At 38.5% G+C, this 24,280-nt stretch overlaps 1 protein-coding gene across 9 annotated transcripts in view; it reads right to left on the reverse strand.

The window, feature by feature from the left end:
• Positions 1-2,549: 2,549 nt before the first annotated feature.
• Positions 2,550-24,280, reverse strand: part of B3GALT1 (beta-1,3-galactosyltransferase 1) — a 177,521-nt gene continuing 155,790 nt past the window's right edge. For 5 of the 9 annotated variants that reach the window (XM_088168092.1, XM_088168089.1, XM_088168093.1 and 2 more), the window contains 3 exons: positions 12,919-12,991; positions 7,932-7,970; positions 2,550-7,366 (listed from right to left, as the gene is read on the reverse strand). In XM_088168092.1, coding sequence (XP_088024218.1) covers positions 6,157-7,137 — 981 coding nt within the window. In that variant the 5' untranslated portion in view covers positions 7,138-7,366; positions 7,932-7,970; positions 12,919-12,991 and the 3' untranslated portion in view covers positions 2,550-6,156. The remainder of the gene's footprint in view (positions 7,367-7,931; positions 7,971-12,918; positions 12,992-24,280) is intronic. The other 4 variants (XM_088168094.1, XM_014890922.2, XM_088168095.1 and 1 more) reach the window with 2 other exon arrangements.

Below are 24,280 nucleotides of genomic sequence, written 5' to 3' on the forward strand. Positions count from 1 at the left end.
GGAGTTAAAGTGAAACATGAAAAAATGCTGTTTTGAATTCTGGTGAACTCTCCAAGGTTGTAAGGAAAAGTAAAGGAATAAGGAAAAAAGCCAAAACAACCTTAGACTTGTGACAGTGAGTTCTGCAGGCAGAGGCAAGACGAAAGATGAGAGATCTTTTTTTTTTCCCCATATACCTGAACTAGGCAATATCAAAGAAAAGATTGTTGAAGGAACAACTTCAAGTGCTACTTGTCCCCTGAAACTTGCTGAAATCAGTTTGCCAGGTATTAGACAGTGTTGGACTGTAAACCTGTCAGGTAAGGGCCCCCTCTTAATAAAAACACTGTTCTTATTTTTGTGGCTGGTTTAAATGGATACTTTTAGGTGGGAGAATGCTGAGCTACACAAAAGCACATAAGGAAAGTGGAAAGAGTGATAGAAATAAAAGGGAAAAATGCCAGATTGAATCAGATTAACAGTACAGAAGAACAGAGCAAGGCTAAGTGACTTTTGTAAATCAAGGAAAAAGCTTGTAATGATGCTGTAGGGTGTTTTCTGCTCCGCCCCTTGCTTTTTTTGCTGTCCAGAGGTACCTAGAGAGATCCCATTTCTCTTTGAAGAAAGATGTCATGTTAGAAAATAGGCCAGAGAAAGGAACTCTTAAAGAAAAAAGAGATGCTTGATAGATGCAGATATCTATAGATAGATAGATATAGGTAGATGCTGGTAGGTGTTAGCCAGCACTCCTCAGGTTTGGGGTATTTGCTTCACCTAAATAAAAGTTGTCTGCATTACAAAACCACTGCACTTAATTCTGTCCAGCTTGTTATGTAACGCTGTCTTTGCAGTATAAGTGCTCAAGGATAAATCTTGCATGACAAATATATGCCTCTTGCTCTTGGCTCTTTCAGGTGAGGCAGAGATATAATGCAGATTCAGCTAATATGCAGACCTAGCAGAAAAATGGATTTTTTTTCCCCTGTGTTAGGCGGGTCGCCAGAGGAGATACTTGACACAACTTAATTGCAGGTGCGGTTGAATAAATAAGGTACATTCTTTCTTTTTTCCCCCCTCAGATGACTCCTCTTCCATGTCATAAATTCGTATTTTTAACAAGAGAAAAGGAAGCAGATGCTGTTGAGTACAATGTTCCATATCATATAGATCTCTTTTTTTTTGGTGCATTGCTGCTGTAGTAGGCCAGTGTCAGCACTTTTAAGAAGGTTTTCTACATACTGTTTTCACTTAGGGCACTGCAAATTTCTCTGGAAAATCTATGAGAATCAATTAAGTAAATGAGAAAATAGAATGCTTGTAATTAAGATAATCAAGCTACATGAAATCTACTCTGCTAGGGCTAATATCTGTATATCTCTAAGCTGTCTATTAATTAAATACCATGTAAGTGTTGCAATTAGACTCAGGCTGCTTTGGTGGAAGCAAGAGAGATGAAAACGATTGGAGGGGTTTTACTGTATGTGAAACTCTTGGTTGGTTTAAAGCATCTCATTATGGTTTGTAAGGTTGCTGTGTTGCTGCAGACACTCCTGGAATGCCTGACAACTCTGTAGCGGGCTTCAGCTACTTCTGGAACAGGTGACCCAAGGAAATACACTTTGGTTTGCAAAAGCTGCCTTTCTGCTCAGGGGTGGGTATTTTCCCCTCCATTTCATGAATGTGTTTTGGATATTTAGCTCTAAAGTCAGCGGAAAAGAGATTAGATACTTTGTTCTATGTAGGAAACTGCAAAAGAGAGAACGGGGAGAGGCAAATTTTTCTGATCTTCCTACAAGAAAAGGGACTTCTTCCTACTTTTGTGTGTGTTTTCTTTTTCTTTTTTGCTTAAAAAGGACCCTAAAGTTGCCCAGACCTCCCTGAGAGACAAAATATGATCTTAAGGTATTTGTCTTGGGAGACAAAGGCTACATGAGATTTACTGGGTAATCTGAGTGTTCTCAGAGTGATTATTCATTTATTTTCTGGGGCTTTGTGGTGTGGGAGGGAAGCAAAAAGCTCTGTCCTGATCACTGTGTGTCTGTGAGGGACTGGAGAGGACCCCTTCCCTCTGTGTGGGTGACCCAGGTGGTCACACAGCAGCTTCATTGTGGTTTTATGAGATGTGGGGTTTGGGACACTTCTCCTGTGTGTAGCTTTTGATGGCTGCAAGCCCACATAGGACACCATGCGAGTAGCAAAAGAGCCACGCTGAGGTGTCAGAAAGCTTTGCCACCTTAGAACGGCCCAGCCTGGGTCCTGCTGGCTGGGGATGCCAGAGCAGCAAAATAGAGCAGAGCAGAGGATGAACCCATCTGCTCCTTTGCCAGATATTGCCATGGCTGCATTACTGTCACTTTGCTGTTCAGAAATCCGTGTGGGTGTCAGGTTGATGTTGTTGCATAAATAAGGAATAAAAGTAGTATTTTGTTTTGTTTTCTTTTTTTCAAAGTCTGCTTTTATAGCACAATATTCTTCCTCATGACAAATGAGATAATTCACTGACACTGTGTTTTCAGGTAATATAATTTACATTTCTATAAAGAAGTGAAGAAGAAAACTTACAGGACACCTTCCATTTTTCTCTTGTTTTTTTTTTTTATTATTATTTGACATTGATACAAAAAAATAGTATCTTGATTAGCAGCTTTGCTGGCAATCCCACAAAACTGTAAATAATACATTAATCTAAAAGAATGCACTCCTACAGACACTATAGATAAAACAATATATACAATTTAGACAAATAAATACATAAGTACAGCCAGTCATATATAATGATACACCTAAATTTCGGTTACTGTTGACAAGCTTTTCTAGTTAATTACACTCTTCATTTACAAATTGCCATTGCCATCTACATTATAAAGACAAAAAACCTCAAAGAATCAAAATTGATACTTAACATTATTATTAGGAAATATGGAAAATGAATCTTGAGGCTTCTGTTTAAATATTCTCACGGTGTTAGCAAAATAAAAAAGAAAAAATGCTTCTGTGAAAAAATTCCTCCTAAAGAGAGGCACTTCCCCCCCAGCTGCTTCGCTCAATGTGCTTTTTTCTATGCATTTTGGAATCAAAATATGATTACAGTCACGCTTTTGAAGTGACTAGAGGTTGGCATGTTTAACCGAGTTGTCATTTGTCCCATGCCCAATGAAACAAAGTGACCTTTAAGTAATGTAAATATTTTTTTGATTAAAGGAAGTCTGTTGAAAACATTTGTTTCTTAACAGTATCCCACATGGCACAAATACTACTGAGTGGAAGGGAAAACTGTCCCTATGAGTAGATGTATTGCTACCTTTCTATATCCAGGTTCCAGTAGTGAAATTTATGGGCAAAATGAAAACAGTTAATCTCAGTGTAACAAGCTAATGAAATCTAATTCCAGAGAATTAAAAGAAGTAGAAAATTAGGATTTTGTTGTGTTGTTTTAAATTCACTTGAGAGCAAAAGAAAATGTATCTTGTACATTCAAGAGTTAGGGCACACATGCTTAAGGCTCTTGAAACACTGGACAAATATAATGCCTCACTCAGCTCCATGCATAACAGAATGCTACATAGCAAGCAGACTGACAAATATATACAGCTGAATACAGAAGAAAATGCCCTAGAAGTATGTACATCAGTTTCAAGATGAACATTTACATTTCTGTTGAAGGTCTATCTATTTATAAATGGCAGGAAACACACTTTTTCAGATACTATCTTCAAGGTGTACCTTGCAATTATTAATGCAGTCTACTTGTACTAGGAGAAATTCAAGGCTACCATGCTACTTGAGCCCTGAGGTATCTGGATTGGGAGCCCTGCTGTCCTCCTGGTTACTAACCAAAGGCCACAGAAGCATCAGCAGAAATAAGGCAACCAAATCCATTTGTTTGTGATTCAGAACCCCAAAATTACTGCACAGTGCAGAGGGATAGCAGAAGTGATTGTAGCCTGCAGGTTCAAATTATTACACAATATGTTCTGGGCAGGATGGCATCTGTGCTATCTGATATACCCAAGGGCTGGGGATGAATTCCACTCTCATTTCCATTCATAAACGAGAATATTATGGGACTTGTGTAAGGAACTTCACCCAATCAGCCTGTTATATATTCACTTATGCAATTAGTTGTACCTTGGAAGTTCTGGATTTGATAGGACATAGCAGCTTTAACAAGGATTAGATCTACTAGGGAAGAATAACTCTTAATTATGCTGCAAGAGATTTAGCATTTTTATAAAAATTACTGGGGTTTGGGTTATTTTTATTTATGAAGGGTACACAAGCTCCTGTTAACAGTAACTGCTAGGCTGTTGGTTGTGTAGCTTTATCTTTAGATCTGACATAGATTTGCTTGGGATGGCTCCTGCTAGTGACTTAAAAGCCAGGTACACTTTACCTTATTTACAAGTAGTTTTTTGAAATGATAGTGCTGCATCTGGGAACAAGACTAACAACTTGCCGTGGAACTGCAAACCTCTTAGAGAACCATCTTCATTCCTCTGTTACTGTTGTAAAGTGCTGTGTACATCTATGGCAAAATCAGGTCGAAGTTTCCCTTTAAATTCTTCCGTTAATTTCTGACAGCTTATTAGACATTCTGAATAACATACAGACTTAACAGTTTTCATATGTTACACATAATGCCAGCTGCAATGAATGAGACTTTGTGTGTGCTGAGAATGCTGTGAGGAATCTACAGGTGATAATCTATTTGGTGAGTTTTGGGTTTTTTCTAACTTGTGAGTTCTTCACTCAAAGTTACTTGCTGAGCAATGTCATACTTCACCTCCTTGTTATAAGGTGGTACTGAATAGAGATGGCCTGAATTTATCAAAGAGTTTTCATAACATTTCATAAACATTCATATTCAAAATACATATAAGCATGTTATGGACCTAGAATAAATCTCGTGTACTTGATTTCTGTTGCATGTCCAGGGGATCTCCTGAGTGGGACCTCAGTGTGTATGGACCGTGATGAGTAAACGGAGAGCTTTAAAAAGTTTTTAAAAAGGATAGAATTTGGGTGGTTTTAATAGGTTTTTCTTTAAAAGCCCTCTATTTTTCTGTGAAATTTATACATAACTGTTATGTACTCTGTTGTCAAATCAACAGAAAATTGATTGCCTTATTTTATTGGACAAATTCCTCTTTTCTACACCATTAAAAAATCTGTTAGAGTCTCGTTCCGGTATGTACTGCAGCAAAAAGTAAAGCTTTCCCTTAAAAAGCTGCTTTTGTGTTTCTTGTTTTTAGGTAAATAGTGCACTGACTGATGTTGAAGAAATATACGGCTTATTGACAAATTTAGCTTTCAATATAATTATATATTGCTATTCAAGATGTTTAATGGAGAATCCATTGATACTAATGAGAGACATTGCCTTGCTTTGAAATTAAAAGATATTCATGCTTTTCTCATATATTTTTAAGATAGTTTTTCTTACATCTCCCCTGTCTTATTTCACCTACAGAGTCTACTTAATTTTTAAATCGTGTTACATATTTTATGGGCTGGTTTAGGAAGTGTAAAGAAATAGGTCATTTTGAAATAATTTAAAGAAATACCATTTGGTGGATGAAAATATATTTCAGTGTGTGGGTTTGTTTCTAAGGCCAATGAAACTCTGATGTTCTTACCTGTCTAAATTCTGCTATTACACCATTAGTAAGCTATTTGGGAATTGCACACGTACTATAAAATACACACGTCAAAGTAAGTATATAAGTTCAGTGCAAATGTATGCTGCTTAATTTATTAACAAGGCTCTAAACAGAGACGGTTGTAGGGTGTTAAAAGAAGAATAAAAGTATGTTTATAATTCTTCATTTCTTAGAGCCTGAGTCTTACTTCAGAGGCTGGGGTGTGAATTGTTAAGCAGCTTATAAGAATTTGTTACTGTCCTTTTACACACAGATGCAAGAATGGATATGTGCATTAGATGATAATATACAAAATCTGAGATTTTACTCTAGATTCTTTCAGTTGGCATAATGTCCTTATGAAAAAGAGCCTGAAGTTTGTAAACCAGTAGTCAAAGCGAGAATGAAAAATCAGTCATTAAAAATCCTCTCACAGTTAATATCCCACAGTTTAACCTGTAAATCAGCAGATCACTTTGTCAAAAAATAACCAAACTCAACCAAAATTTAAAAAAAGGTATTTACATCTGTAAAAATCTTAACATCTAAGATGTTTCTTGCTGGACATGTCATTCCAAATTCTGTGCATTTCTTCTGGTGTTATCTGGTGCACTGTGATCACCCTGCGGTACCTGCACAAGCTGTAGGCCATTTTCCAGTGATTGAAGCCACTGTTTTGGAAGGGGTGAATGCCCAGCTTCCGAAGGCAGAGTCCAACGTATACATCTTCAAGATGAAGAAGTCTGGTATGAAGGGAGGTTTTGTAAATCAGTTCTGCTACATCAGCTGAAAAAATGTAGCCGGTGCCTGAACAGAAGGGCGGGTAATTGCTGTCGGGATACAAATCTCTGGGCATGTACCACTTACTGCGAACATCTCGTATTGGTCCTCCATTTATAACATAACCTGTGAAGTACCTTCTCCTTGGCTTGGTGTTAGGTTTGAGCAGCTTATAAATAAGATTGTCCATATTTACAAAAATATCACTGTCTGTCTTCATAACATACTTTGCTTTTGAACAAAATGTTGCTACCCACCTCATCCCCATCAAAGTTTTCAGAGTGAGGTTATGGTAAGAGTCAATAAAATCTTCCACAATAATGTCATGAAAAATTTGGCTTTCTTGCTCTACCATTTGATTTAACACAGGATCTGCATTTTTTCCAAGAAGAAATAGCGTGGCGATTTTAATTCCTTTAAAGTTGTTCTCATCTCCCCATGTTTCTCGAATGGCTTGCCTTGCATCAAACTCTTTATGAGTTGTACTGATAAGAATGACCAAGAACGGGGCACTCTTCTCACATTTGTTGGGTTCATTGATAAGGAAGTCAAAGGAATGTGGATTTATAGGTCGAGTTCTTATGTTGCCAAAGGAAACATTTTTTCTGGCTATAGATATGCTACTGACCTGTCTGTGGCCCGTGTAGGAAGAAGTAGGACGGGTTATACTTAAGTACCAAAGAGCACTTGCCCAACAAACTACTGTCAAAATGTATAAACATGAGACCTTTGAAGCCATTGTTCCTCTAGCTCTTCTATTCCGTGTGATGAACCAATAGCCTTTGTACCGTGAGTGCACCTGTGTCCTGGAGAGGCAGCATATTATTAATGAAACTTGAAAGTTCGATATAGAAAAGTAACTCTGTAATCATTCATGGATCTCAAATAGGAGCTATTAACCCTGATGATACTCAGCTTTTCTTCTTTTACTAGTGGCGGCTTCCATTTCTTGTAATTTTCTGTTATTTCTGAAAAATATGAAGAAAAATTTTCCATTGCGAGACCATAAAAGCCTAGGGCATGAAAAATGAGCTTATATATGGCTGGCCATTAATAAGCTAAGTATCTTAATGCATTTCTCAGATATTCCTTTTTTTGTCAGGAGGTACCAAAATGCAAGATAGCGTACTGGAATAGAGCAGTGTACCTGAAGTGTAATGCCTTTATGATTGGTAATTTCTCAGAGATGGTTTTATATAAAAGAAGATAAGCATGCATAGCATGTTAACCATTTATATAATTTTAAAGTTATATGAAAATAATTTTACGGTTTCTAACATTTTCTTGCTTCTTAGCATTTCTTCTGGCCAATCTATGAAAAGGTTCTGGGGAACATTTTAAAATTATTTAAAGAATGAAAAGTAGTGTACTTTGTTCTAGGATCAATAGCATCTGTGCCAGCTATGCACACAAATACTTAAAAGTCTAATTTGGTCCAAATGTTAATGTGTGTCCTGCTAACAAGAATATGCTTTGATGGAAATCAGACAGAATGGAACTGATTGGGAAAGGTAGAGATGTGTGCTGTCTTACCCATGTAAAGATCAGCGCTTGAGTAGACTCCATAGAAGTCTAAAAATAAATTAACACAGTTCAGTTATTGTTGTTGGCTTCCTTCTCCTCTCCCCCCAGACCAGTCTTTCCATGAACAAACATCATGTGTGGACCATGTAAGATAAATCATGATGGCAGCCTGGTAATGGTGGTACTTCACTGGCTAGTGTGCAGAGAGTTGTCTGCCTGGACAGGGTTTTGGCACTGGCAGCCCTATCCTGGGCTGTTCCAGTCTTGCCTCCAGCATCAGGTAGTTTTGAACTTTCCTGGATCAAGGGAATATCCCAGCCCTGAACTTTCCATTGCTCTTGGCAATTTTGCTGGGAACCAGTTCTGTTTATCATCATTTTATGGAAATGAGACAAGCTGCCTCCAGCCTGCCAGCTGAGTGCTGACTCCTCCAAGGCACATCAGTAGCTGGACAGTGCCTGTAGGCTCCACCTTCCTGAGTTTTACTATTGTGTTATTTTAGAGGTAAAGGATAGTAGAAGCATGCAACAGAGGAGTTTTTTTCAAGAGTCTGAAATATTTAACATTTACTTTGGATAGAACAAAATATATATTCAGATAAAGGATAGAAGCCTTGTCTTAGAAACATCCTCTCTGATTTCACACCACTGACACATTGCAGTCAGACCGCCCTCTGTTAGGTACCCTGTGTGTCAATATTTCACACTGAGGTTTAAGAACAACAGAGAAACAACCTGAACATTTGTTAAATCTACACAGACTGTATTCTCCTTATAAATTCTTACAGCTAGCACTGTCCTGCCAGTCTTCATTACATGCACTTTTAATTACTTAATGACTGAAACTCACATGCTGCTCTTCCCTTTCACAAAATAGGGTAATGTGGGTTTTTTTTGCCTTTTTCAGAGCTTCATCACTTTCCATTGGTTTTGTCCTATAACTGGCACAATTTAAATAGAGGTGGGCTGTGATCTCCTTCATTACTCGTCACAGAATTCAGGGTTTGCAGTCTTTTCCCACCAAGCACTACCAGCAAATGTCTGGGAGAAGTACATTTAAGTGAGACCTTTAATTGCTCCACAGGGCGGCAGAAAACAATGATCTTTGCAGGGCAGACATGTATACATGCTTGTAAATAAATGTGGTTGTGATAAATACATACACAGATGCTACTGTAATGTCTGCAGAGGGCTTGTATCCTGCTTTAACAACTCGCTGTGATACAGTTCTGAGAAAGGCAACACCCAGCCCTGGTCTGCTAGGTTGATTTTGTTTCTGGCTTCACTGTGAAGCTCTGCTAATGCTCCCACTGGAAAAGCCAGGGAGGAAAATCACCAAATGCAAAAAGCCGTAATGTAATGAAGACACAAGTGTGCAAAGTCTACAAAACTGTGTTAATAAAGAAAGAAATTATGCAAGCAATTACGGATTGGAGCTGTAGAGTGAGCGATACGTAAGTCAGTGTGTTTCATGGACTCCAGCATTAAGGTCTCACAAAGTGTAATGTTCTGCATGTGATGTATTATTTTAGGAAACTATATATTGTATTATCTAAAAGTGTATGATGTTCTACATATTTTCTTTTGTAAGGGTAGGTACATTAGTTACCATGAGCACTGTGCAGATATCTGAGGGAAAGGAAAATTGTAACCAAACTGCAAAATTACATAAAATAGCTTTTCAGTCCAGCAATGTCATGGCTGTGATATCCAACCTTGTGTGCTCTGAAAGGATTAGAAGCAACAAAAGAGTTACTCCATTTTGAAGAAAGATTCTGAACTGTTGTAGGGAATTTTTTTTCTCAGTTGTGAAATCTATAGGTAGCTGTGTGGGATGGATACTTCTTATATTGGCCCTTGGATCGCTGTCTCTTGAAACAAATTTATCTTATTCTGTTGAATATTTAGTGGGAAATTTTTTTGTTTACTTTGCCTTTTAAAAAGAAAAATAAGACTTGAGATGTTGTGCTTTGGATTCAGTGTTTTTACACCAGCCCTGTAGAATTTTTGAGCAAAGTGCAGATGAAGTGGTTAAGAGTGAGCAGGCTGTAATTTTCCTGATTAGTGAAATTTTAAATTTACTTTTTTTGTTTAGGAAGACTGAGGGGAAAAGCAAAATGAGAGCTCCCTCCTATTCCATCTCTTGTTAGGTGAAGATATAAAAATTAAAGTTCATATTCCTTCTTTACTTGAGCTTTGTGTTATACAGGGGGAAGAGATTTGAAAGAAAAGAACATAAGCAAAATTGGCAAATGGTGTAAATTCAATATCAAATTAGCTGAGAAGCTCTGTAATTTAGATGAGATTATTTCTGCCTCCAGGACTGATCTTGCTTCCTCTTTGTAGTATCACAGAGGGGTTGGATAAACAGCTACATTGTGTGGTTTTTTTGGCCACAGGGCAAATGCTCCTACAAATTATTTTGGTAACAATGGTCCTGCCCAGTAGTTTCAATAATGTATAGCTTGCACGAGGAAGAAAATACACAGCTTGGTTAGGCAGGGAAATATGAACTAAGGAGTCGAATACTTGGTGATGTTTTAGCAGTGAAGAATTTCAGAGGTTGCCAAATTCTATTATTAAAAATGATGCTAATTTATCAAGATCCTAAACAAGCCCATAACTCGGGCTTAGCTGCAACACAGGAATAATTCTAAGAATTTTGTAAAATTATTCACAGTCTCAAAGCCTGTTACAGCAAACCTTTTGTTGTCATGTGTTGTGACCTGAAACAAATTTACAGCTTTGTGGGACTTGTATATCAAGGATGTGAATTATAAGAATGAAATCAGGGTGTAAAATTAATGTACTCAAATTTTAGTGAATTAAAAATTTTGTGTTAATTACTCATTTGGAAAAGAGGAGGAATGAAGTATGTGAACTAAGATCACTGTGATCAGAATTATGACTGAAAGCACTTCAATGCTCACATTACTGTATTTCCTTCAGCAGCTTGCCCAGAAGTTGTTCAGAATATTTTTAACCTCATCAATATTAAATATTTCAAAAGTTGCCTTCAATATTTAAGTGTGTAGCAAATTCATTTAGATGTTGTATTTTAGTCCTGATGAAGGATTCAGTATAGCATCACTATAAGGATGACTTCATTTTTTTTCAGTTGTGCTGTGATCTTCTTTAATTTGGTTTGAAATTTGAAGACCTTTTAACCAGGAGCATATGGGGTGTCCCAGGGAGAGTGGAAAGCTTTTACCAGCTTTGGATTTTGTCTGTTGGAATAGACTGTTCCACACCTGGGGACAATTACATAGGCAAAGGAAGGTGTCACCTGCTTTCCTTTCTTGGGAGTAAAAGAAAGCTTTCTGGCAGGGCAGTAGCAATGTTTTCCTTGTTTTAAAAATTGTTTTAATTCAATCTGTCCCTTTTTCTAACCTGGTAGTCATACCATATAAAAGGCCCAATCACTGAGGATAGATGATGGAAAAAGCAAATGTTTAGCATCGTGTTTCCATACTGTGACACAGAGTTGTGCATTTAATTGCACTGTTCACAGCACATACTGTGCAAGCCAGAGAAGCCACCCAGTTGGAGCACAGAAAGCTGTACTGTGTAACTTGCCTAAGTAATTGTCTTGATGAGGACTGCATTTGCAGCAAACCTTTTATGAGCTGACTGCACATCAAGAATAATCCTCCAGATAATGAGTGCATTTGAGAATCTTATTAACTGTTCATGGGCAATTTTCAGGCAGACACCAAATGAGTTCAGCAAACATTACTCATCAATGGCAATATTTTGCCAATATTTTGGAATGCTGCTGTCTCTGCTGAGAGGCTGTTGATCTTTCTTTCAAGAAGGCCTGTCCTATGTGAGTGGATTTGCATTAATGTATGATGCCCATGATAGAAGCTACAGCTCTTGAAGTCTGGCTGGTTGTCATAGCTGTAATCCATGCCGTGTCACTACTGCTGAGGGAGGTGCTGAGTCCTGAGGATGACCCTGGGTGAGAAGCCAAAGGAGATCACAGCTGTTTATCCTGACACCCAGGAGTCTGTTAGACAGAGCACAACTGAGTCAATTTAACACTGTGCATCTCTGCCAAAATGTACCTATTCCTTTCCCTGGAAAAAAGAGGGAACGCAGCTGCTAAATTATTTAGTAAAGTTAGAAAACTCTCCTCATTTTCCCTGAAGAGACATTTTTTTAAGTTTTCTATGATCATGGCTTTCATCTGTATATAGACCAAGATGCTGAAATGCCTTCACCATTTATGAAATCCTTAAATTACCTAAGGAAAAGTCTGTGATTATTACCGAATCTTGTTGAGAAGATAATTATACTGAACATTAAGAACACATCTACATGGAAATATGGAGATCTGTTATGTTCTAGGCTGTATGTTTTCATAGTAATTTCTGGAGGAAATCTTGGACAGATGGCGCAGGTGATTTAGCAGAAGATTGCAACCTCCTTTCTGGGAACTTCATTGAAAGTTTCTTAAATATGCTGAATGTTTATTCTGCCTGGGTGTAATGGATCTGAAACCAAATCAGTGCTGCAAAGAAAGACCTTCTCTATAACACTGTGGACAGGGGCTGTAACAGATGCAGAAGCCACAGTCTTGGGCTGAAGAGAGGAATGTACAAGCATTCAGTTCAGGTCCGTGCTTTTAGAAAAATTAATTCTTCTGTTTAGAAAGTTCATGGCTGTCATATGTTAAAAGAGGTTGGCTTCCCTTCTCTTCCTCAAAGACAATGAGGACAAATATTTTCTGAATCATTCTTTGTTCACAAATACATTCATGATAGGCTTTACCCTAGGCAGCACCTGAATATGAAAGCAAGTATTTGCACAAGTGCAAATTTCTGCACTGTCTGCACAATGGATTTCTAAAGTTTCAGCAAATCAGCTGTGCTTGGTCAGACACTAGTCTAGAATGGTTATAAGCTAGATTTTACTCAACTCAAAATAATACTAGAACTCAAGACATGCCAGTCAGGTGTTCTGTCTTGCTGTAATGCTGATTGCAAGTGATTTACCTGGAGCCAGGGCATGGGAGTTTTGCTGCTGTCTTTAGAAGAAAGCGCTTTAAGCATGGACCGTTTGCACTAACTAAAAGAGAGAGAAAAGAAATTAGAAAATGAAAGAGCAGAATATTTTAAAGCAGAAATCTTATTATTCTCTTTATCTTTTTGTCACCCATGAGATGTCAAGGGCCAGATCTGGGCAATTTCCCCCATGAATGCTTTTCAGAAACAAATTTAAAAAATGCTTTGTGGCTTCATATTGTCATAGGTGATTTCTGATTGCATCAATAATGTCCTGTTACATCAATAATGTATAAATTGCATCTCAGTATGGTTATAAACCGAGGCAAATAACATATTTCACTTTGGGTTACCATAGCCTGGGTTTTTTTTCAGCTATTGTTCTATGTTCTAGTGTGAAATCTCACAGCAGTGTTCCTTAGCTTATGTCACCACCAAATTGTTCATGTTTAGTGAAAGTTTAGGACAAGAAAAAAAGAAAGCAAGCTTTCAGTTTTTAAAAAAAATTCAAGAGGGAAAGCCTTTAAAACTGCTTTAATATAGAATTTTTGTTACTCATGAAACAATTGTACATAATTCAACAGAGTCCATCTCTTAAGTTACCTTTAAGTGATAGCATTTGCTCTTTTTGTCTTAACCTTCTTAAATGTTACTAGGATGTTTCCTTTGCATTCACAGTGATACCTGTGAAACCGTGGTCTGAGTTAGGACACCAAGAATAGATGACAGTGGCCTTGATTATATAAATGCCTAACCTAGTGGCACTGCTTTTCTCAATTAATCTTTGTCAAAAAAGGAGGAGTAACAATTATGTGAAGACTAGAACACCTGAAATCAGTGTCTGTGATGATGGTAACTCATCAAACTGGATAATGAACCTACTTGCCATAATTCACATGCTCTTGGGGGTATTGAAAGAAAAATACAAACAATTAAAGGTTTTGGATTTACTGGGAAAACTTCTAAAATAGTTTTGAACCTGCCCATTAAGGTATCAGTCATGATGCTTGAGGAACTTGGCTTTTACCTTCATCAAAACTGGAAACAACTATATATAAATACAGTGTTGTAAACTCTTATTGACAGTAAATAACTGGAAGGATTCCACAATACCTCAGGCATATCTGTACAATACCTATATTTATTGTAATTGTTATGTATCTTTACATGTGATTATTGGAGAGAGATTTCTTTTTAAGACTGAAAAGTAGCAAAAATTCATGTTATTTTCCCATTTCTTCCACAGCAGTGAGGCTAGAGAATTTTGTAATTAGTGAATTTAGCTGATCATATAATAGCATAGATTCAACTTTTCTGCTTAAGGAAAAGGCTAGGTATTACCAGATTAATAATGAAATTGTTGGATACTGTGATACTGTGTCTATGTGGGCTTTTTCTTTCTTTTCCCTGGAAATATTCTTCATTTTGAGGAGGTCCTAGAGCCTTGACCTGTCCACACACCAACATATTGCAGTACAGTTTTTGTCATGTTTACATTACGGTAATTAATGTGAAGCTATGTTGGGAAGCATTTGTCCCCACGAGCTGTTTATAAGTCAAGCTTCAGATTTCTAATTCCCACTGCAAATTTGTGATAAATTTAACACAGGCTGTTGCTTTAAAAATTGCATGCCTCTCACAGAACTGTAACTTCAAAACCCTACAACCAAACAAATTATTTTTATCTTCAACAAACAAATTACGTATTCCCACATACATGAAAAAGATTTCCTAGATATAAATTTCTTTTTTTTTTTTTTTTGCACTTGCTTAGTCATGATTGAGATCCCCCAGTTTATTGGGACTCTCCTGGTCGGGTTTCTGAAAGCATTGCTGGTGGTGTGGCAGAGTCTCCGGTTTGGAGCAGTACAGGCAGGCAGGGCTGTGTGTCCCCGGGGCTCCAGCTGCCACAGCCAGCTCTGCCTGCAGCTCTGCCTGGCCTTGCCAAGGCCACCCTGCAGAGGAGGGACAGGCCTGCTGGCAAGGTGGGACTCACTTGCTGTTTGACTGAAAAGAAGTGGAATTACTGCCTTGGATGTTTGCCTCAAATACCTGGTGCTTTTCTGCTGAAGTGTTGGTGTGGCCAGCAGCCAGTGTAGGTGCTCACAGGCCCTCTGACCACAAGGTCAGCACTTCTGGCTCTTAGCTGTATATAATTGCCTTAGACCAAAGAAACAGGTTTCTTCTCACTTTGTCATAACTAAATGATAGATGAGGTTTTTATCAAACCTAAATCAAAACCTACTTTTATTGGGGATTGAACAAGAAAAATATCTGCTGCAGAAGAGAGGGCATTCTTTTTGCAAAGCTGTTAATATTTGAGAGCAAGCTAGCATCAGACTCTTTCAGCCAGCACATATGGAGCATTTCACAGATATAACCCCAGACTATTTGTCAGCATTTAGCTTTCTGAAGCTTGCAGTTGAATAGATGGTTGGGCAATGTTACACTCACATTCACTCAACACAAGAGGCCATTCTTTTGTGGCGTGATTTTAAAATGGTTTCATAATGACTGAAGTTTTTTGGATGAATCAAATAAAGGAGTGCATGCTGTTGTTATTTGCTAAATACATATTCTGTTGAATCCACGGGAGTAAAACTGTCCTCATTCTTCTAAGATATTTCAGAAGTGCAGCAAATTGTGTCCTCAGCTGAGACACGAGTTTGAAAAATACTGTTTGGAATCATAAATGGGTTGCTGCCTCCTTAGTTAAAGTGAAAACCCACTCTGGGTTATCAGCTATGCCTGCCTAGTCCACCCTCTTGCTCAAAAAACTGTTTCTTTATTTTTTCCACTTATCTCCTTTATGAAAATTGTGAAAACTGTGTATTAATATCAGTGAAAGAAACTTGAGTGTCTCTGTAGAAAGCAACCAGTTAGCTTATCTGTTTGTGCTCAGATCAGAATTTAACCTGACTCCTGAGAGAATTGTTAAAAACAAAAATTGAGAAAGTTCTCTTGCAAAGTATTATTGATGAATATTTTGTAAGAATTTATTTGTTAATTAGTCTTACTTCCCAGCTGGGCAGAATATGGCTGATAATCTTAGGTATCTGGTAAAACAGCAGGAAGAATTGCATTTTGGTAAAGAGTAAATCTGAATTTCTGTTTTAACTTACTTTTATCACTTATGTCATTAGAGATGTCCTTCATATGTACTTTAAAAGCATTCACTAGGGAACATAAATTTCAAATCTTTGATATGTCTGTGAGCAGTCAGGAATGCTAACTGATTTCTTACACCTTTTGTCAGTGGGCATTGTTAATTAGGGGTATTTGCAGTGACTGGTAACTAGGAAAATAGCTAAACAAACTTCTTCCTAATGTTTGTGCATATGTATTTGTCTGTCACTAAATGTAACAGAGGCCATTTCTGTGGGCTCATTATGCTGATAGCACATTTTGCTTTCTCTTTATCCTATTGTGACTAAGGAAGCGTAACCAGAACTTCCCAGAATAATTGGAAACCTCTCCAGTGGCTTCTCCACCTGTAATTGCATTGTCTGTAGTGAGCTGATGTAGGTGTAAATGTAGACTTCATTTGTCCATACGGAAGGATTTCTCAAAACAAAGGAAAAGAACTGTTACATAAAAGATGACCTCAAGTATATTCAGGATTGAAAAGCAGAGAAAAGTCTTGCTCTTCTCTATTGACTCTTACTGAAACTCTGCTGTGGCACAGGTAAATTGTGTGATTACAGGACTGATCCTGTACAGGATCACCATTACAGGATTTCAGGACTCCAGAGAGGATTATGCAGCAACTTGAACACAGTGTTGCTCAGTGTTTTCTGTTCCGACTCCTGGCCCTGCACAGAAAACACCCCAAGAGTCACACCATGTGCCTGACAGCATTGTCCAAATGTTTCTTGAATTTGGTCAGGCTTGGTGCTGTGAACACTTCCCTGGGGAGTCTGTTCCAGTGCTCAACAACCCTCTGGGTAAAAAACCTTTTCTCGATATCTCAACCTCCCCTGACTCAGCTTCCTTCCATTCCCTTAGGTCCTGTCACTGGTCCTGAGAGTGGAGAGATGATGTTTGCCCCTCCAGTTTCCCTTGTGAAGGGTGTTGAAGACCACAGTGAGGTTCCTCTGCTTTGGTGTCTTGTGCCTTGATTCTACCTTGATTCTGATGCAACTCAACAAAATTCCCTTTTTATCACCCACTTTTCTTTGGGATGTACTGGCTCCTGCTAGGATAGGAATGTAGTGCACTACTGATAGAAATCAACTTTGTGAAGCAGTAAACAGTAAATATGTTCTGTCACTATGCCCAAGGGAATCATATCAAACCTTAGTTAGTCATGTGTTCGAGGCCAAGCCTTAAGGAAAAAGAGGGTACATGAATATACAGTGTAAAAATATAGATTGCCTCTCTTCACTCCCCATCTGTGGACCTTCAAGAGCTCTATAAACACAAGCTCACTGAGCAGCTGTATACCCCAAGGAGGCAAATAATATAGTAATAAAATATGCCAAGCAGTTTAAGGGTCTAAATTTTGATACATACCTCAGGGTTGTAAGAATTAAATAGAGTAGTTTTAACAGAGAAACATTCTTCTGGGAGACTTTTTCTTATAGAAGCAACATAAGATCAAAGTCCCTTTTTGTTCATTTTCCAGACTTCGGGGGTGCTTAGTCTTTGAGCAGAATCAGAAGAGATGGCTATATAAATAATGTGAACCTAGACCTCTGGAGGAAGGTGTTTGGCTCATAAGGTGGATGGAAACAACAGGGATTCTCCTGAGCTTGTTTTAACTCTTGTGTAGGCTTCCTCAACATCCTAAACCCTCTTCTCACTTTTAGCAGTCTCCTTTCAGCATTATTTTAATCTGAAAGATCTCTCGAACAAAAGAGATTTTAAAGAAGCCTGCAATCTTTGGTTCCATTTATTTCCTGGCTACTCTGATATCAAAGGCAGCACAGAGCAAAAGTGAAAAGAAATTCACTAAAGCAGCTGTCAGGCCAACTACTGTGGGATCACACAGGCCATGGAAGGAACCCTGCTTTGTGTGGGATGTGGGACTCCGTTCCATGACACAGCCAGGGTCTGTCTGCACTGGCACTCTGTCCATCAAGGAAGAAGGTGTGCTCAGATTGATTCTCCTCATGAGGAAAAGGCAGGGAACATGAAAATTGATGCAGACATCAGTAATGCTTTGTCCTCCTGCTTGGGAGAAAAGGATTGACTTGCTGGCACTCTGAGGAAAGTGGGGTAAGAGCTGCTGGAGAGGCAGGTGGTGTCTGGCTAAACCCTCCTGGGTACACAGAGGAAGACAAGCAATCCTGCCTCGATTGCAGAGTGAAGCCTCACCATAGGGAATGGTTTAAGGTGAGAGGAAGATATGATCTAAGTGTGCAAAATTTCAATTTATTTTTTAAAAGCCTTTCTTGCTAGATGTAATGAAGAGCAATGCCACAAAACAAAGGAATGTAAATAATTTCTTGTTTTTCTCTTGTCTATGTGGTAACAACGTAACCAAAAGCTACCCCAATACTTTTAATGAGAACTTCACTGCTTTGTTATTCTTTCTCACTCTTCCTTTGTGTTTCTCTTTGAAAGAAAAACAATTTCCCTGTCTGTATAGCTCAGAGTGTGTGTACTTTGCAAAGATGCTGCCATCTGCCATTTACTTTCCTTTCTGAGCTGTGATCTTAAACATATATTTCAGAGAAAAGGAAGTCAAGTAGTTGAGTTTATTTTCCTTTTGTGTGAACAACAATGCAAATAATTCCAGAGCCAGGCAGTAAGGCTGCCTGAAATGCCAACTGCAAATCACCTTTTCAGCGAGGCATTAATTCATTCTGTGAAAAATATGCTGGGTAAAAATCTCCATTTCAATTCTTCATCCTGTGCACTGGCTGGATCAATTAAACTCCATATAGCAACTTTTTGAGATTAAGTCAAATAATCTTTTACTTTTTCTAACCCTTATTCCAGATCATTTTCCTCTCAGTCCCTTGCTACACATGCCTCTTGCAGCAGACAGGGGAGCAGTGTGGATGCTGCTGGACACATGGCAGGGCCAAGGCTGCCTGTCCTTGGGTCACCCCACGAGGACATGGCCTTCCCAGAACTCAGGAACCCCTCAGTGGGAGAGGGGGATTAATGGTCTCCTCCTTAACAGGGAGAGTCAGAGCTGGACAAAGGGGCTCATCTTGCTCCTTCTCAACTGCTTGTGCCTTGTCTTTGGACATGAGTGCTTCAGGATCTGAGAAGAATACTACAAGAGATCAAGATGGAGAACATTTCTTTGCATCTGGGAAACTAGAGCCAGTGAGTCTGTAAACCAGCACTGACACAAAAGTATCCATGCATTCATTAATATTTAACGATGATTTTCAGTTCCCTGGTTAGATGTGCCTCTTGCTCACACAAAAGCCTGGATCAGCACAGCCAAGAGGCATCATCAGCCTGAAACAAGAGGATGAAGCAAAATGGACCAGACTTGTTTTCATGACCACACTCCTGCCTTAAATGAGTATTAGAGAGCTGTGGGCTCCCCTTATTCCTTTAAACTGTAGCAATAGCCCCAAGATTTCCAAGACCAAGCACATGGCTCCTTTACTCTTGCATCAATTGCAAACAAATAAAAAACCAAAAACCTTTTTTTGCTTGCCTATTAAATATTTAGGTTTAAATTTCAGTGATTAGTGGAAAGTTCTGGAAAACAATTCAAGGACTTGTTGAGAATTAATAAAAATACTCTCTTTAATTTTTTTGTTTTCACAATACTAAATGATCCTTTGTATCCTTTAACTCTCCTGAGATCACTCTGAAGTTAAACTGGGAACCTAACTGGATTTTAACAGGAAATCTGATCATGCATCTAGCAGCTTTAAGGAGCATGAATAGCATTTGAGAATGTGCTGCTATTTTGAAGATTGATGTGATTTTCTGATTTTGACAGAAAATGAAAACACAGTGAGAGGCTGTCAAAAGCCTCTGAATCAGCCAGATTCTTCTTAGAAGCCAAAGACAGCTTGGCTTAGGTAGGCTATTCTCCCACACATGCCTTTGCCAAAACAGAGTGTGTGCCGAGGCTTTTTTGCTGTTGTTTTTTTCCTCCAGATGGTGTAACGAGGGATAGAATGGTGGTTGCTTGCCAAGGGTTGTACAATATTGTGGCAAAATGCAATTCCAAGCTGCAGTTTTGAAGGTAGCATATCAATCACTTACTCGTCAGGTCCCTATACTTCTTGCATGTGGGGTCAAACCTTTGTCATTGGGCCAAGCCTATTAACAAGTTTAGTCCAAATGTTTTGAGAGTGATAAAATTTGGTATGTTTTCTCTCCAAATGTTGATTAAAGTGTCCACTGCTAGGAAGGTAAGAGCCAATATGCAGCTAATCCTTTTTTAAAATCTGTATCTCAAACCTAAGTTGCTAAATCCCTCAGGTCAGCTAAAAATAATAATGCTTTGGGTTTTCCTGAGATTTTTCTCTACGTACATCTGAAGTAAAAGCAACAAGCTACTTGGTGTCACAAATTATTTACCTTTATAGTTGTGGTTTCAAACAGATTGAGTTTTTGAAGTTTTAAAAAATTTCCTGCACTTCAATGAAGTTATAATAATAAACAGAACTATGATGAGGATTTTTTACTAAAGGGTACACAGTTTTTCACCAGATTGTTGACATGCATTTTCAAAATAAACCTGATATTAATTGCACCTTCACTGGGTAACACAGAATGATCCACCTTCTGACAGTCAGGTCTTTGAGGGGGATTAAACATACATGCTATTTAGTCACTGTATTTGAGTAAACTTCCAGTCTTGATAGTGTTAGTGACCAAAAGAGTCAAGGAAGTCAATCTGCCTTGTCATCTTTCAGGTGTAACTTTATTTTACATAAATGTTCTTGTTCCAAGTGTTCACTCGGCCTTGCAGCAATCCAAGATACCCAAAGCGATGCTGACTTAAAATAACTGCACTGGCATTTATGATAATAAAAGCAATTTTAATATGCCAATATGCTGCCATTTTAATAAACTACTATAAGTAGTCTCCCTTGTAGCAGGAGAGGGCAGAGTTGGTGTTGAATAACAATTTTTTGAAGACTTCAGAATGACAGCGTGTATAAAAAACACATTCAAGAAGATTGCTTTGCTATGAGTTATAAAATATAGGAAAAAGTTCTCCAAAAACCAAGATCAGTTTTTAAAAGTGACTTGACAAGCTAAATACAAGTAAACTTGCTGTCCAATTTAGGCTGTTTGGAAGAAGCATGGATGAGATTTTTAGTATCTTAGTGATATGACAACAGACAAAATCTACAGTCACTTTTTAGGTGCCCAGCACATTGTATTTGGACCACCAAAAGTATTTTCTTCCTCAAGCAGTAACAGATTATTATCCTGGCTGGCAGGAAATAACCTGTAAATTATATCTAGCACATATGGAAGAAAAGCCATCAGATAGTATCATACATGAAAAATTGGTTGCCTTGTTCTAGTAACAAAAAGTTTAGACATAACATCTTTTAATTTGAGGAATGATGAAACCAGCAGTGGCAAGAATAACATTGGTAGTTTCCAAAAGTAGATACATTAGATTGAGAGGTAGGTCATTTGTCAGCCACCCCTGCAGATAAAATGAAATGGAAGACAAAAACATTTGCTCAGTATCACAAAGCCAGAGACTGCAGCACAGCATTCCCTGTCAGTGTATAAGATTATGTATTCTAAGGCATCTACCTCTTTTTCTGTATACCTCTAGAGACACTGAAGAAGGTCTCAAATTTCAGCATGCTGCAGTATCTCAGGTTCTGGAGGGAGATAGACATTGCAGGGAGCTGTCTTTATACAGCTGACATCTGTATCCTTGAATGCCATTCATAAATCAGACTCCTATCAAATAACAGTGCCCCATGGCACCTGCAGCCCAAAACCTGCCCTTCAGAGGGACTGAGCCATCTTCTGCAGGACGGATTAAGCATTTTAAAGTGCTCATAAGAAACCAATCTGAAAAATAGGTACCAAACCAATAAAATCATCTCTGCTGGTGGATCTCTTTTAAGTTTTTAAAAACCTGCTCTGTGAAGTTACTTTTGCAGTATTTTTTTGAAATTGTTTTGCTGTAACTTTAAGTGATAGATGCAGAAAAGAAATGTAGTGGGCCATTTCAATTCTGACTTTCTTCTTTGTTTGGCAGTTGATCTTGAGTGCCAACAGAGCCCATTAAACTCATTTTGCTATAGCTTTACTATTGATATTTGCGATTAAATGCCAGGCTATGAAAGATTTTTTTAAAGGACTATGATTTTTTTGTTTCAATACAGCATTGTCAGGATCACAGGACTGTAACAGCCTGCTGTGGTGTGTTATTTCAATCATTTCTTCTTGCCTAGAGAAAATATTTCTGATTAGCGTAGTTACTGTCCCTTTGTTAAAAGGTTGATACAAAATTCAGCAGTGTTACTGCAATTGAACTTAACAGGAGCTGTGAATACTTGGCCCTGGATTTTTCCTGTTGGCAGTGCTCAGTGCTTATCTCCTCTTATCTCATAAGCTACAAACCAGGATAACTCCCTTAGCAGAGCACTGGTGAATCTTGGTGCTACAATGCTACAGTAAAAGATTCTTCAGTCCCAAAACAACGCTTTACACAGTGCTTTCTCATCCACCCAATTGTCCTGCAGTCTGAAAGAGATGGAGGCTGGAGACCTGGGGTGCTTTAGAGGCTGATCCAAGAGTGCCCACCTGGACTGCCCTCCCCACAGCTGGCAGCGGGGGCGGGTTCAAAGGGCGGTCCAGAGCCAGTGCCTCAGGGTTTTACATCTCATCTTGGTTCTGGGCCAGCATCCCAGCACATCTGTGTTAAGGCCTCGGAATCTAGTTCTGTGTCTTTCTACAAAATACCCAGGAGAGTCCATGGAAATGGACTTCTGCAAGTGTAGGACACACATGTGTAAGTTACACATTTTTCAGTGTTTTTTCGTGCTCTGAAATGATCCAAAACTTTCAAGAGCAATGTGTGGTAGAAGAGGTCTCATAAGGTGTTTACATAATTGTGATTGTATGCAGCCTAATAATACACTTCTGCTCTCCTGCTTGATAGAAGCTTTTCCTTGATGTCCACTGGATATTAAGCAATTTAATGACTTGATGAGTAAGAACAAGGTGATTGCAGAAGTAGTCTTAGCCAGCTAAAAGTGAGCATGCATCTCTTTTTGCTGCTCTGCTTGCTGTTTAAATGGTGCATTTAATTATAGGCATCCCATTTGGGAAGAATTGGTTTTTTTGCAGCAGATACCTGACAATGTCATCTGGAGTTTTCTGTTACAGCAAAGACTTTGCCTGAGGGTTTGCCTGAGCAATGTTGTATTTTGTATCCCATCCACTGCATCAGGGAGCAAACCCAGCCCAGGTTCAGCTGAAGTTACCTAGCAGCTTGGAATACAGTTCTTTCTTGGTGGCTTAAGAGAGGGGTTTTGGCCAAGACTGTGGTTGTCTTTCTTACTTTTGTGAGGTTATTCCAGTCTGCCTGGGCCTCTCAGTGTTAATAGCATTTACACAAACCCTGTTGTCAGCTGTCGCTTGAGGAGAGATTGTTCCTTTTTGCTGTTCATTCATTCTCTCTGCTCCAGGATTATGTACACAGATACTTCCAGTCACAGTTTTGACTCCTGAATTTATAAATGAATGTCAAGCTTCTTGTGCTTTTGCTGTTGTTGTTGTCTGTCTTGCATTTCTAGTGGGATGGGTTCTTGTGACATCTGCAAGCTTTTTGTTGGTTAGTCTCTTTCTTGAACTACACCCAAGATGGTATTGAATACTTCTGAAATGGCTCCACAATGTGTTTCTAGTATGTTTTTAGGCTTCTGGTTTGGCTGGATTTTTTTTTTAAAGTATTTTGAATAGAGCCTAGATTTTTTTGATAGACACAGTTGAAAGAAATAGAGTTGTTTACTGTGAACCCTGTCTTGCCCCATGGCAGCCTAGTTAATTACTGATCAGCAGCTACAGCTGTGGACTCCAAACATGAGAAATTCAGAATGTGCTCTAAGGAAAGGCTAATTTACCAAGGATCATTTCCAAGTCCTGCTTATGCCTGATTTTCTGTCTGGTGTCTGTAACTGGCCTGGGCAATGCATGGCTGTTTGTATCTCACACCATGCACTGCTTTATTTCTCTGGGAAAGGTTAACTCTTAACTGATTAATTATCCAAAACCAAGAGACTAGATTTAGCAGTGGCAGCTCTTGGATTTTGAGATGCAGCACATTGACTTTATAAATGTAGCATCTGGCTTTTCCTATTTTAGCATGTGATAACGTTTAAAGAGCTGGTCAGGCTTCTGCAATTTTAAATACCAGATGGGAATTTTATATTCCCTGTATACTTTATTA

Source organism: Sturnus vulgaris, chromosome 7 (genome assembly GCF_052056855.1).
Source record: "Sturnus vulgaris isolate bStuVul1 chromosome 7, bStuVul1.hap1, whole genome shotgun sequence".
NCBI classification, from domain to species: domain Eukaryota; kingdom Metazoa; phylum Chordata; class Aves; order Passeriformes; family Sturnidae; genus Sturnus; species Sturnus vulgaris.